This window comes from Sitophilus oryzae, unplaced genomic scaffold (genome assembly GCF_002938485.1).
Source record: "Sitophilus oryzae breed Bouriz unplaced genomic scaffold, Soryzae_2.0 scaffold_1122_pilon_pilon, whole genome shotgun sequence".
Taxonomy (NCBI): Eukaryota; Metazoa; Arthropoda; class Insecta; order Coleoptera; family Curculionidae; genus Sitophilus; species Sitophilus oryzae.
Window position 1 is genome coordinate 416,506 of NW_022145752.1, and position 15,073 is coordinate 431,578.

Genomic DNA, 15,073 nt, shown 5'->3' on the forward strand with positions numbered 1-15,073 from the left:
ATTTGGAAGATTCTGTCAGCAGTGATTCTCCTGAATCAGAGTAGTTACGATCTATGCATTTTGTTGTCCTAAAGTAAATTTATAGTATCTTAAGTTTTTTTTTAATTAAATATAACATTAATGTTTCTTTTTCATTAAAGAAAAACATTTTTATCTTATATTAGGCTTATATTGTAGGAATCATGTTCTAATGTTATTTCAATTCTTTTTATCACAGGGATTTATTTAATACTTACACCGTTTTCATACTATAAATTATTATTTGCTTAGATGGAATACAGCTCCAACATTTTTATTATTTATAAGATTTTTTTTTCATAAACGTGGGACTAAGAACATCATCATTTAGTACAATGAGAGTACTCATCATTTGTGTCAAATAAACCTAGTTTGAATAAATTGCTTACAATAAAAGAGAAGTTTTGGATTTTTGTCCTCTAGAGCCATATGTTCGAAGCACTGTGCGCCTGTTTGATTATTATTAATAGTCTGTCATAAATCTTGTCGATAACAGAGTGTTTTGGGTCGCTAACATTTTTGCTTGTCTTTTGAGAGGTTTAAGTATATTTTTTTTTAAAATTAATAATTTAAGAATTATCAACAGAAAATTTTATTTTTTATATGTTCCTGTATATTTTTAATTTATTGAAAAGAATGTAAAATTACTTTACTAAAAATATAGCACACCTGACATTTTGCTCGATTCCTCTTCGAGATATACAGTTTATAAAAATTCGCCCAGTTTAAATAAGTATATAGGTTTTGAATGGCTCCGGCTGTAATGCAAAAAAATTCTAGCTGTGAGCATCAATTAAAACGAAAATAATATTTGCTATGAGAGATGCAGAATTTTATAACAATTTAAACTACATTTAACCAACATCAACACATTTAAACTATATCTAATAACAATAAAAATAAATAGCAAACCAAGACATGAGATTTTGCTACAGGTGTTCGAAATATCGAACGTTTTCTGTTATGGACAGACGGGGCCGTTTTTGAACAAATCTTGCGGAATTCATTAACTCAGTAGGGGTGAAAGATACGCTCTCATAACTGCTAAGTATTTCTAATTCTTGTCTAGGTAATACGGACAATTTAAAAATAAGAACCTTTATTCTTCCGCAAATATATCCATAGGCACTAAGTCCGGCGGCCTCGACGGCCAACGGCTGGGATCATGGTTAGCTATTCAATGCCTCGTCTTGCTGGAAAAATATGTTTTTGTGTTCCATTAGGGGATATCATCAATAAGGGGTCCAAAGCCTACTAGTTAAAAGTGGCGAACTTTTAAAAATTCTGTATTTCGAAGGGGATTATAACAAAATATCAAGTGTGTTATATTTTTGGAAAGGTAATTTTAAGTTATTTTCAGTTAATTAAAAATATACAGGATGTCCCAAATAAAAATCAATCTTTCTGTGGATAACTCTTAAATTATTAATTTAAAAAAAAGTATAATTGAACAATTAAATTCTACGTAAAAGGGTGCTTTGGAAATATTTTCATAGAAATACAAAATTTTCCACAGCAAAAAAGTGACAGCGATTTGTTAAAAATGCACATTTTTGAAAAACACCCCGTAACTCCGAGACGGTAACAGATATTGATGTGCGGTATTCACCGTCGTGTTTTTGATGAAAATTGAGCTCCAGACACTGATATTAGTTTTCGTCCATCTCCAATAGAAAAAGATCCCTGAACATTTAAAAATAGCTGCACATAGCATCTTACATTTCTAAACAAAGACAACACACAAAAATCACTATTGTTATTTAGTTTAAATATTAAGCAATCAAAAATATAAATTGTATCAGATCATTTTCAGTTACAAATTTTTGTCTACGCGAAATTCCCAAATCTTATTTCAAAAACTGCAACAGCCGAAGAGGAAAAACGTTATCCAATTTATATCGTTTAGACTGGCTTTTCGAATTTTCCCTTCCAATAGGAAAATCCCTTGCAATTTCCCAGATTTTCCCGTTTTATTTACGCGCTGCCATTTTTCCTCTCTTACCGGCAGCCTAGCTAGCCTGATTAAAATTACAAAAAGACAGAAAAGTTAAATTGAAACGTACACCTCTAGCCTGACAAATTCATTCGATTTAAACAAAAAGTTTTTTTAATCAGCTTTTGGAACGCTGTTTTCGTTTTGTTTTAGCCAACACAAACTGAAGTCTTTATAAATCAGTATTAATTGTAATAGTAATAATGTACTTTTGTTACAAGTGGTCTATATTGATTCAAGGAGAACAAAGAGGGAAAAGTTGATTAAGAAAACTTAATAGAAAAGTCTCACTCAAAGCAAGATGAGATATATAGAGTGAGCAAAAATTTGAGCATTAATAATCTGGTTTGGTTTGGTTTGGCATTTTATCTATGAGAAATTGTGTCTATGTATGATTTTATCTATGAAACCTTTCAAAAAATATTTGGTATCTGTTTTATATTGGAACCTTTTAAAGCAAAGCGGGAATTTTAAAAAGAAAAAAAATATGACCCCTGAGTAATCACGATTCTGCTTAAACTGCTTGACGTTTAAAGCTGATTTTTGGTAAACGGATTGACTGTGGGGTGTAGAAGTTCGATAAGGAGGAGTTCCTCGAATCTCAAATTCCAAGAGGGTGAAAACGCCCCTCAAATATTACAATATTTGTTATTTAAAAAACGGTTAGTCTTTCGGGAAAACGCTTGGACGAGCATAATTTATTTGTTTTTTTTACATATTTTGAATTTTTTAAAAAAATCATACAGGGTGTTTCAAAAAGTTGGGTATTTTCTTAACCACGGTTCTGCTTAAACTGCTTGACGTAAAAAGCTTATTTTTGGCAAACGGATTTTTCGAAAGTCAAATCCAACGAGATGAAACTACCCCTCAAATATTACCAAGTTATATAATAATATCGCCATATTGTTTTTTCTCATGCTGACGCAAATGTGAGAAAATTTTATCCAGTTTTTATCTTCTTCTTCTTCTTCTTTTAGAAGGCGTATCGCCTGTTTAGTTCCGGTTTCCTCCTCGTCTAAGCAACTCTTGCGAGGTTGACTGTCAACTGTCTTGCCAACGTTTAGGTGGTCGTCCAGTAGGTCTTCTGCCATGGGGTACGTTGTTGCGAATTATTATGGCCATTCTGTCGGGGCCCATTCTATTGACATGCTGGTTCCATTCTCTTCTTCTCTGCCTTATCCATCTGACAACGTCGTTTGTTTGGCACTTTTCTCTTATGTCTACATTTCTCTGTCTGTCCCTCAATGTGTATCCAGTTATCATTCTTAAGGTCTTCATTTCAGTAGTTCGTAGGATTCTCTTTGTTACTGATGTTTCAGCTCTGGTTTCCGCACCATATGTCATCACTGGTCGTATGCAGGTTTTGTATATTCTTGACTTACATTCTGTACTCAAATGTTTGTTTTTCCATATGGGATATTTAAGATGTCCTGATATTGCGGCAGCTTTATTGGCTTGTTTCCTTACTTCTTCTTCCAGGAATCCTGAGCTTGTAATTTTGCATCCGAGGTATTCGAATGACATTATCTGATCAATAGTTTTGTTTTTTATTACCAATTTGCACCGTAGAGGCTCCTTTGTAATGGTCATGCATTTGGTCTTATTTGTGGAAATTTGCATGTTAAGTTTTTCTGCCTGTCTGTTAAAAGCTTGTAGCATTCTTTGGAGGTCGTCCTCTGACTCTGCAATAAGTACTGCGTCATCGGCATAGCATAATATGTTTACTTTATGCATTCCCATTCGATATCCTAATCCAGTATTCTTGACGGTTTTTATTACTTGATCCATGATTTTGTTGAATAACAGAGGGCTGAGGCTGTCGCCTTGGCGAATACCAGTTGTAGTTTGAAGATGCTGCGTTAAGGTAAAGTTTGTTCTTATTTGGGTTGTTGTGTTTGTGTTTAAGTCCTTGATAAGTTCTGTGAGTTCTTTCGAGACATTACTGCTTTCCAAAATGGTGATAATGTCTTTTAGTTGGACTCTATCAAAGGCCTTTGTTAAATCTATAAAACATAGATAGGCTGGAGAATTATATTCTAAGGATTTTTCAACTAGTTGTCTGAGTATGAATAGTGCATCGGTAGTTGATCGGTTTCTTCGGAATCCTTGTTGTTCCTCGCTTATTGGCACTATTGAGGAGATTTTGTCCGCAATGATCTTAGTCAGACGTTTTAGCGAGGTGCTCAGTAATGTTATTCCTCTATAGTTTGCTGGGTCTGTTTTATCTCCCTTTTTAAAAATGGGTATTGTTATACTTTGTTTCCATTCTTCTGGTATTTTCTTATGTTGTAATATAATGTTAAACAGTTTTGTGTATTCCTCTATGATAGCCGTGCCTGCGTTTTTTATTAACTCGTTTGGTATTTTATCTTGATTAGGAGATTATCTATTTTTAAGTTTCCTTATTGTCTCTTCTACTTGCTTGTAAGTGATTTGCGCATGATCTTCTGTATTATCTCTTTGGCTTGTCTCTTGTGCTTCCATTGGTTGTGATCTGTTTCTGCGTATAAGTCTCTGAAATATTTTTCCCACGTATCTTCTGCAATTGTTCTTAGTTGTATTGTTTCCAGTTTTTATGTCAATAAAAATTTATGTTAATGGAAATTCTTGTTTTGCTTTATCATCACCATTACAAATGATTAATTCGACGCGAACGAAGTCGCTGGTACACGCTAGTACATAATATAACCTTAAGTAATCTGTTGATATTTATTTAGAGTATGCAATTTAACTTTCTTCAAAGAAGTTAGTTACCATCACCATATCAGTTATGAATCAACGTACCCCTTTACAAATATTTTTTTCAACCAAAAACTTCTCAAATTAAACTTTATACAGAAACTTCACCCCTTTTTATAGCCTACAGCAGAATTTTCGTAATTTCTCTTAAAATATTATATCAACAGAGACACCGGAGTAAGATTTATATTGGATTTTGAAATTATTTACAGTGTAATAAGCTTAATTAACTGAAAATAAGAAAAAAAATCCCTTTTACTTAAAAAAGAACCCGCAAAAAATGGTGTTGGCAAGTTCCTCAAATTACTTTTCTTGTTATTTTTTATTTTCTCTTGTTTTTCTTGATTTAAAACCATCTTTAGGCGTATTTGACACCGTCGTTTTAAAAGAGGTTTTTTAAGGGAAGTGTCAAGTTGAGACAGCTTCATAAAAAAAATATTACTTTATTTTTTCAGGGCCTTTAAAAAAAAGTTTATTATGAAAACTTGTCAAAGGTTGACAAGTTGCTAAAAAGATCTTCTACTGTATACAGGGTGTCATTGAAATGGTGTAAAAAAAATCGGGGGGTGATGTACTCCTAAAAATAGTAAAAAAAGTTCCTACAAGTATAGGGCGAAAAATGCATATTAAGAGAGTTAGGGGCACTGAAAGGGTGAATTTAAAAAACGGTTGTTTTGAAATTGTAAGCTTTAAAAACGAGATAAGACTTCGAAAAAAAATCCTTTGCCATAAATTTTGACCCTAAATCAAATGGTGATACTGAAAAAATATTTGGAAAAGCGGAAAGGGTAGTTTTTGCAAGGGTAGGGGGTTATTTCGTGAATAACTTTATTGAGGTTATTTTTTTTTGCAACGTGGGTTCATTTTTTGGAATCTACATACTTTTTCCTTCAGAAAAGGTACTCTTGTTGCACATCGCCCAGAGCGATGGTTTTCGAGAAAATTGAAAGCAAAGAGATTGCTCTGAAGGGTTGCTACCTGGTTAATCAACCTAAACTTATGAAAGTTATGGCGGTTCAAAAGTAACCAAGTAGTTATTAAATAATTAATTGGAAAATCAAAATTTCATGATTTTTAAAACATCTGATTGCTTTAAAAACGAAATAAACTTTTTTGGTTTTAAAAAAATTTGGTTTGCTCAGTGCCGATTAATACTGAAAAGCAACTACGGCAACGCATTATTGATTGTTCCATTCAAATTCGGACAACACCAAGGATATTCCACAGGGTATCTACGTAGATCGTAGAGAAGAAGATCAGATGTCTACATTGAAATGAATGGTGGTCACTTTGAACATTTACTATGAATTACATTATTTTAATCAGGAATTTTGGTAATTGGATTATTTCATTTTTTAAAGCAATAAGATGTTTTAAAACTATCACCCCCCGATTTTTTTACACCATTTCAACGACACCCTGTATACAGTGGGGTGTCCGTTATTTGAAAAGTTGATAATTTCTCTCACGACGCCCTCAAAATTTTTAGTTTATTGTCTAAAAAAAAATAACAGACCCTTAATATTCACAATCAACCTTGCTCCAAAGACGATTCATTTTCTATTTAAATTACATGGAAATTTGCCACTTTTTGCAAATATTTTTTTCTCTCGATCTTGTTCTTTCGCACACTGTTCGGTTTTTATATGATTCAAAATAAAAAATATATAAATTGTAAAATTAGTAGTTTTTTAATGGCCATAATGCGTTCTTTCAAAATCATCAAACAACTAAATCATTTCCATAGATCAAGTGACGTACCGTGACTTTGAATTTTGAGACCAAAAACTGAAACAATAATTTGTCAAAAAAATCATATTACCGCTATATGTTTTATTTTGCATAAAAATGTTAACTAATAAGTTAGAATAATTATAATTCTTCCCTAACTAAGTGGTTGTATCGCTAAATTTAACTAAAGCTAAGTACAACACAAATCTTAAATACGTGGACTATTATAACAACAAATACATCGTAAAAGACTATTTTGGTAGCATTCTGAACGAGAATTCAAGTTAAACTTTTTAGAAAATAATTTAAAGAAAAAATGTTAATTCATTTAATATTAATTTTTGTATACTGCTCAGATTTATCTGGTCTTCTATCATATATTTTGGAAATTAGAGAATTATCTGAAGATTTTCATGTAAAAATTGGCATTGACAGTAATGGTGGATCACTTAAAGTTTGTCTGAATGTGCTCCCTGAAAATGATCCCGAATATTTCAAGAAATATAAAAGTGCTGGAATTAATAAACTATTCATCATTGGCTTAGGACCAAAGTTGTCTGAATCTTATGCTAACATTAAAAGCCTCTTTGAGACGTTAGATCTGCAGTCCATATGTGGAATTTGTTCCTATACTTTTGCCGCCGACTTTAAGCTTATTATGATTCTCCTTGGCCTTCAGTCAAATTCATCCACTCACACTTGCCCATGGTATGATGTAAATGTAAAGGAAATGGAAATTAAAGGACCATTCAGAACTATAAAAAGTATTACAGAAAATACAAATTTATGGGAACAATCTGGAGGAAATATAACAAATGCCAAAGATTTAGTAAGCGTTTTTGTTTGATATATTTTTTTGTATTTTTTAAACTGTTGTTCAATGAACCATATACAAAAAGGGCAATTATTTTTTAGAAAACTGTATAAAAATACCTTTAATCAATGGCGACGAAGAAACACCTGTCTTAAAGCATATTCCCCCTCCTGAGCTTCACCTTTTGTTAGGTGTGGTTCAAAAACTATTTGATTGTCTTGAATTGGAGAATACCAATGTTGCCACAAAATGGATAAAAAAAGCGGGATTGAAACTAGATCATTATGGAAAATGTAACGGAAATAACGCCAGACAACTTTTAAAGAAAGTGGATATTTTGAAGACGATATCGCCCGGTAAAGAATCCTATTCAAAGTTTTGACAAGCAAAAACCTAAACATCTTTTTTTTTAGGAAATAAATATATTGCAGTGTTGTCTGCATTCAATCAAGTAGTTTCGAGTTGTTTTGTTCAAGCACTAAACAAACATTTTGAACATGACATCGAACAATTTAGATTGGAAATACTCAACTTAGGTATTAAGATAACTCCAAAGATTCATGCAATTCTGCATCTTGTGCCAGAGTTTATAAAAGCAAATCATAGAGCTCTAGGATTTTACTCGGAACAAGCATCTGAGCAGGTTCATTATTTTATAAAAAGTTTAACTTGAATCCTCGTTCAGAATGCTACCAAAATAGTCTTTTACGATGTATTTGTCGTTACAATAGTCCACGTATATAAGATTTGTGTTGTACTTAGCTTTAGTTAAATTTAGCGATAAAACCACTTAGTTAGGAAAGAAATATAATTATTCTAACTTATTAGTTAACATTTTTATGCAAAATAAAACATATAGCTGTAATATGATTTTTTTGACAAATTTGTCAGTTTTTTGTCTCAAAATTCAAAGTCACGGTACGTCACTGGATCTATGGAAATTATTTAGTTGTGCGATGATTTTGAAAGAATGCATTATGGTCATTAAAAAATTACTAATTTTACAATTTATGTATTTTTTATTTTGAATCATATAAAAACCGAACAGTGCGCAGCTATGACAATCACATATTCTTATACAGAATTGAACACTTTACAAAAAAGATCTCTTACAATTTTTTGAGAAACCTACTCCTTCAAAAGTTATTCACGGTTAAAGTTAACCACAGGTAACTTCCTAAATTCTTCAACTTTTTTGACAAAATTATGATTATTTCTGAAAAATTTAATATATATATATTTATTAATATAAAAATAGTATACAATTCTGATGGTGTTAAGGTTGGGAATTAAGAAATCTTCAAGTCTAATGCAGTTTAAACAATTTATAAACATTCTTTACTTGGATTTTGATATTTCTTCTTATACTCGCTTACAATCTGATTCAAATATTGTTTTTCATCTTCACTTCCAGATAAGATATTAACGTATTCTTCTGACAATTTAACAGCTGTTTCTCAAAAACAAAATAAGTTTTTGATTTTCCCAGTCGGAAAAATCAAAATCGCTGATATAACGACTATAGATAAAATATAGAGATCAAATGGTTTTCAAAAACGTTTGAAGACGGAGAAGTGGCAGACTCAACATAATTAGTCAACACAGAAAGTTGACAATGACAGTTGTGTTGTTTTGTGTCATTTTAACTTATAGGCAAATTGTAGTATTTTCTCTCATTTTTTAGGTGTCGTCTGTCGAAATCTTTCCTGACTCGTTAAACATTCTTTAGCCCCCAGACTATAACAAATTGTTTTAAAAAGATTAATGTACTGAATTATGAAAATATAATAATTATACTGTTTTCCTAGCTTCTTAATATTTTCTTGTTGTTCATATAATACTCCAATTCTTTATGCACTTCCAAAAGGCTGATTTTAAGCGAAATAAACATAAATTTCTGTTGTTTGTTAGTCATTAAATTAATTAGGTTTGCTCTCTACAATCTCCTACGCAAAACAGTAACAATGCTGTTATTTTTTTAATCCTTTTTAAAAACATAGTAGAACAAATTGGAATAGAAACAAATTAACTACATTTTGTTAGACAGATTGCAAAACAGCATAAAAACAATTAAAAAAATGTATTTTTATTTTAGTTCATTTTTATGAAAGAAAAATATAAGCTTTAAAACTAAATTTTAAATCACTTAAAAACGATTTACTAAAGTAAATCTTTTAAGTAAATCGTTTTTAAGTGATTTAAAATTTAGTTTTAAAGCTTATATTTTTCTTCGTATACCTAAAGGTATAAGAACATGTATACTCTGTTTTTTTTTTCTCAGGTAAGATTTAAACAGACGATGACAGAAGTAAAGCAGATGACGTCCCATACCAATCTATTTATTTTACTAAAAAAAGTTTCTAATATTTTTTAAGTTAACTATGGATGGGTTTAAATATAAATCCGTCATGCGTCGTCTTTCTTTTTAACCAGTTTCATTGGTTTATTTCAAAAATGACAGATCATATTTCAATTTTATTGGTTTTACGGAACGATGAACGACAAACGGACGCCGATGCGTATGAACTCGCCTTTAGATTTTTGAGACTTGTCAAAGTCTTGCCAAATTATAGGTTATAATTTTGTGTCAAGTTATGTCAAATATCTGCGTTTTGGAAGATGATGCATTTTGATTCGTGTTATTACGTGTGTTTTGTGTCTTTTGAAGTCAAGTGGAGGAAAAATCGAGGAAAAATTAACTGTAGACCCAGAGCAAAGTTTATAGTTAATACTCGCTGCCCAGACAGAAAGTCTTATACACCAATAAAGTTACCATCATTAACGTTTGTATACCATCTCGTCATAGATCTCGTATATGGTACAAGGATCGTACTAAACATATACTAGTGAAGTAGCTGTAAAATATCGACTTCACACGATAAATGGATTTTAGTACTGCAGAAAATGATGACAAAAATACTGGTTCAAAAAAATTAAGATTAAAGTTAATTAATCAACTTTAAGGTATAAAATTTGGCAAGTGCTATTATTAATTAAATAGTTTGTTTTATTTATGTTTACACCTTTTTTTACACTTTAAAATTCACCAAAAATTTCTTCGTTGCGTTTTTTGCATCTGAGTATATAATAATAAGTAAAAATTTTTTTTCTTACCCAGAATGGCCACCACCATATTATTCTGCACTACCTCCATGGACCCGTTGCAAATATAATAAATATAACTTAATGCATCCCCCTTGTGGATCAGATACTCTCCAGGGGCGCAAAAATTCGTCCTGATATGCAGGGAGAGCAGCTTTAAGCAGCCCTGCGAGGCAGCTTCGAAAATGGGAAGCTGCAGGATCTCGCGGTGCAAATGCATGGAAACATCGCCTCGAAGTTCCTCAGGAAACTCTTTCAGTGTCTGGAAAAGGAAAAATATTGGTTAAGAAAACTGTGATAAGCTCGTGTTAAGAAAAACGATTTTTCGTTACAGTGAATGGCTCTAAAGAATATCCCTAGATAATGTAACCTTTTTTGAATATAAAGACATGGCAAAAACTTTGAATGACTTCAATTAGCGTAGAAGTTTGTTTCTGTAATTTTAATTTAAGCATTCAGAATGCTAAAATTGGTGGTTGTAATTTTCAATTAGTAAAAAAAGTTTGAACTTTAAATGAAAGTGGTGTCTGGGAGTTTTTTGACATAAAAAAATTGATTTTAATGTCAATATGACTCATTTTTATAGGAGGCGTCACTTACATGTGTTTTAGACATATGACAAATGTACAAAATGTACAAAAATATACATTTCCCTGATTTTTTACGTAAAAAATGCCTCTTGGTAAAAAGCCCTACGAGCAACGGTTCTCAAGATATTTAGAACAGAAATAGTCAATACATGTCATTATTGACAAAAAATAAATATGTTGAATTGATAGATAGTTATTTGACTGAAATGTTATATTTGGGAACTTTTTATTTTTTTAAATTAATCATGATCATGATAAAACAGTTTCTGTTGAACTTTTGGCACAAAAATATTTCAAATTTTTTATTTTAGTCTAATAACTATTTATAAAGTCAACCAAAGAATATACTATAGTATATATAGTATATTATAATAGCTAGAAAAAGAATGGACTTTGCCATAATGAAAAATAGTCCTACAGAAGTGGCGCCATCTATTGAGTAGGGCTTGTTCTAAATGGATCGAAGCGCGGGCTTTTTAAATGAGCGTATTAATTGAATTTTACTCTAAAATATAATTAAATTTGATTATTAAATCTGGTTTTTTACACAAATTCAACAATACTAATAACAAGTATCGTTGTGATGTGTAAAAAATAACATTTAACAGTATAATTTATACAATTATTAAATAAAATTAAAGCCAAACATGTGAAATATTATTTATTATTTAAAGTTTTTATTTATAAGTCAAATATTTAAACATCGTTTATTATAATAAAACAAGACCAACGTAATACGCCCAAAGTTTTGTAAATGGAGTAAATATAAATAGGTACTTAAATGATGGCAAAAATAAGACTTACATTATATTTTTAGGACCACAAACAACAGGAATTGTCTAATTAAAACACATATAACAAATTATAGTTTGAAAAACGTTTTGATAATCATTTGATAATATTATGATAGGCGCTATGACAACGACAATATTTTTTGAGAATTTGACAATAGTATGACAATGGCCGTTGGAAACTACAAAAAAATTCTGATTTAACGCCATCTGGCAATAACGAGTAGCAACTTCTTAACCTAAAAATTAATTGCACTACTACCTAGCGCCTGAGGCTGGAACTATTTTATTTGAAATTTCCATGGAAACGGTGGAACCGCTTTTGCTATTTCACTTTCCCGCCCCTGGAGTCAACATGTTTAATTTATGTCAAGCTGACAGGTATTGATAATTTCAATTCCAAATATCCCGAGAACCATTGCTCGTAGCCCATTGCTCATTTTACCAAGAGACATTTTTTACGTAAAAATCACGGAAATGTATATTTTTTCAATCCGTAGGTTTATACAGGTACGGACAAAAAGTTATTACTCTTCAAGCCAGTTAAAAAATATGTTGGTGGCGCGCTATACAAGTAGGAGTCATATTGACATCAAAATTTAATTAAATTACATACTGGGATACTGTATACATACTGGAGTCATATTGACATCAAAATTTAATTACATATATACTGGACTCAATATACTGGGAGATAGGAACAAAGTGTCGCTAATATGGATACCGGGACATGTCGGCCTAGAGGGAAATGAACGTGCTGATTCCCTCGCCAAAATTGGTGCAGGCTCGCCATTCGTGGGCCCAGAACCGGCACTTAGCGTTCCCAAAAATCTCGCAAGAGACAGGCTCTGTGAATGGGTTAGGGGTGAGACATTCCGAGACTGGAATGACAGTCCCGGAATGGAGTATGCCAAGAAAATCCTAGCAGGGCCATCCAAACATAGAACAGGAGAACTCCTAAAGGCCGGTAGGAATGGAACGCCTGTGCTCACTGCAGTGTACACGGGCCACTGCCGGCTGAGATCTCACCTACAGAGGACGGGACTGGTGGAAGACGCCGAATGCCGACTCTGTATGGAAGATGATGAAACAATGAAGCACGTTATGTGTACCTGCCCCTGCTGGGAGCAGGACCAGGTTTGAGATGTTTGGCAAACCCATGCTAGACCTATCAGACCTAGGAGACATATCGCCCTCAGACATAACGGCCTATATTAAGAGGCTGGGTCTTGAGGATGAACTTTGACGCTCTTGTAAATTAGAGCTTGTAGAAACTGAGCCACAATAGGCCCTCGCGGCCTCAGTGGAGGGTCCCCTATGGGACCCACTCTTAGTCAAATACAATACAATACAATACTTCAGAAATTATTTGGAGAAAAATCGAAATAAAAATGAAACTTCCGCACCCTGTATCTCCGAAACTAAGCATTTTAGGACATATATTTATACGAACTTTTTTACTTATTTTTATTTGAAGAATATGCTGCCAAAGTATCCGGAATACAGTTTGGACCACCCTGTATATTAACTGAAAAAAAATTGCTAAAGTAAAAAAATAGAAATATAAAGCGTTTGAGAAATCAGAAAATCATGTTTTCTCTAGCATGAAAATAATTCTTGATATTTTTGTTTACAAAACGGTTGTACGAAAAAGTAATTTCTTTAAAAGTCAAAGAGAAAAAGAACGCCTTCAGACTTACTTCGTGAATGTCGATGCCGTGGTTTAGGGACCAAGTCGTCTGGAAGTAGTCCTGCATCCTGTTCTTCAGCTCTTTGGGGATCTGGTGGAGGGTGAAGAAGTCTTTGAGATCGCGCCATTTCGTGTGGTACAAAGAGCGCCTAGAGTACATTCTCTGGATTATAGCGGTGACGTTGCCGAATACCACGGCGTGCATCAAAGCTGAAAGGGATACGAAATTGTATAGTATTGAGGTTTAACTGATATTTTACTAAAAATTAATTTAAAAGAGTTTATACAGGGTGGCGCGGCGCCTCTCATGTGCCACGGAAGCTCCAAGGAGAACGATAGTTTATATCGAAATCAAAATTTTGGCAGCATATGTAGGTTAACTGAAAGCATTTTATAAAGATATATAGAATTATACAGGGTGTCCCCAAAAAAAGTTACACATCAAAGTTGTGTTTTTTTCTAATGGAACACCCTATATATTAATTGATTTTCGGATTCTAGCAAAAAAATAAAGGTAAGTTTTATTAAAGAAGCATATACCTAAAATCTAAGGATTTTGACATATTTCACATTTTGTGAAAATGAAGAGTAAATTTTAAATTTCGATAACAGCTACCAAATTTTAGTTGGCTTTGTATAGCCTGATATTTAATTACAGTAACCATTGTATGTTAAACCAAATTGAAATTTGACCCGAAAAGTTATACAGGGTGAGACAAAATTAATATGGAATATTAGTCACTTTTAAAAGCAAGGTACTCCTTTATTTTAAATGGAACATCCAGAATATTATTCCGGTGTTCAATGGGGAATTTATATATATCTTCAAAATATTATTAAGGTTGCCTACAGCTCAGACAAAGATTTTCTTAGATATTTTAATTTTTATGATTTTGCGTCAGTAGATCTTTATTATTTGAAAAAATCTAGGGTGGCTGTGTATAACCTTTTGTTAATTTAACAAAAAATAAAGACTCTAGAGTAACATGCTCAACGTAATAAAAAGATACACGTTTAAAACATATTTTAATTATTACATAAATTAAAACTAGATTTAAAGTTATAATTATGTGGCAAATATTTGCTAGATGAAATCAAATGCTCAAAATGGTTCCTTCCTGCTAACTGCATAAAATGATTGTCTTTTCTAAGGGATCTTTTCATTTTAAAAGGCATTATGTGGAGTTCTACCTCGAAAAGCAGCTACAATAATTTCTCTCATGTTGCCTTTAAACACTGTCTTTAACATATTCCCATAAAAAACCTAGACTAGATAAAATCAGGAGCCTTTAAGTATTCTTTTATAGTTTTATATAATAGAATCATATCAATTTTCTCTGATGTAGGATAAGTTTGCATTTTCGGTAAATTTCTTAGAAATGTTTTTGTTTTAACTGACACAAAATGATAACTAGTTGTTAAAGTTGGACTAATTAGACAGCTATGTTGAAGTAAGGTCAGACATATCACAGCCACCCTAGATTTTATCAAATAATAAAGATCTACCCAGATCAAATCATGTAAATGAAACTATCTAGGAAAATCTTTGTTTGAGGGGTAGGCAACCTTATAGTATTTTGAAGAGACATGAATTCTCCATTGAAT

At 32.1% G+C, this 15,073-nt stretch overlaps 1 protein-coding gene across 1 annotated transcript in view; it reads right to left on the bottom strand.

The window, feature by feature from the left end:
- Positions 1-15,073, bottom strand: part of LOC115886136 (potassium voltage-gated channel subfamily H member 8) — a 118,278-nt gene that overhangs the window by 15,616 nt on the left and 87,589 nt on the right. Inside the window, exons 8-9 of the mRNA XM_030905208.1 lie at positions 13,479-13,678; positions 10,410-10,659 (exon numbers count right to left, since the gene is read on the bottom strand). Coding sequence (XP_030761068.1) covers positions 10,410-10,659; positions 13,479-13,678 — 450 coding nt within the window. The remainder of the gene's footprint in view (positions 1-10,409; positions 10,660-13,478; positions 13,679-15,073) is intronic.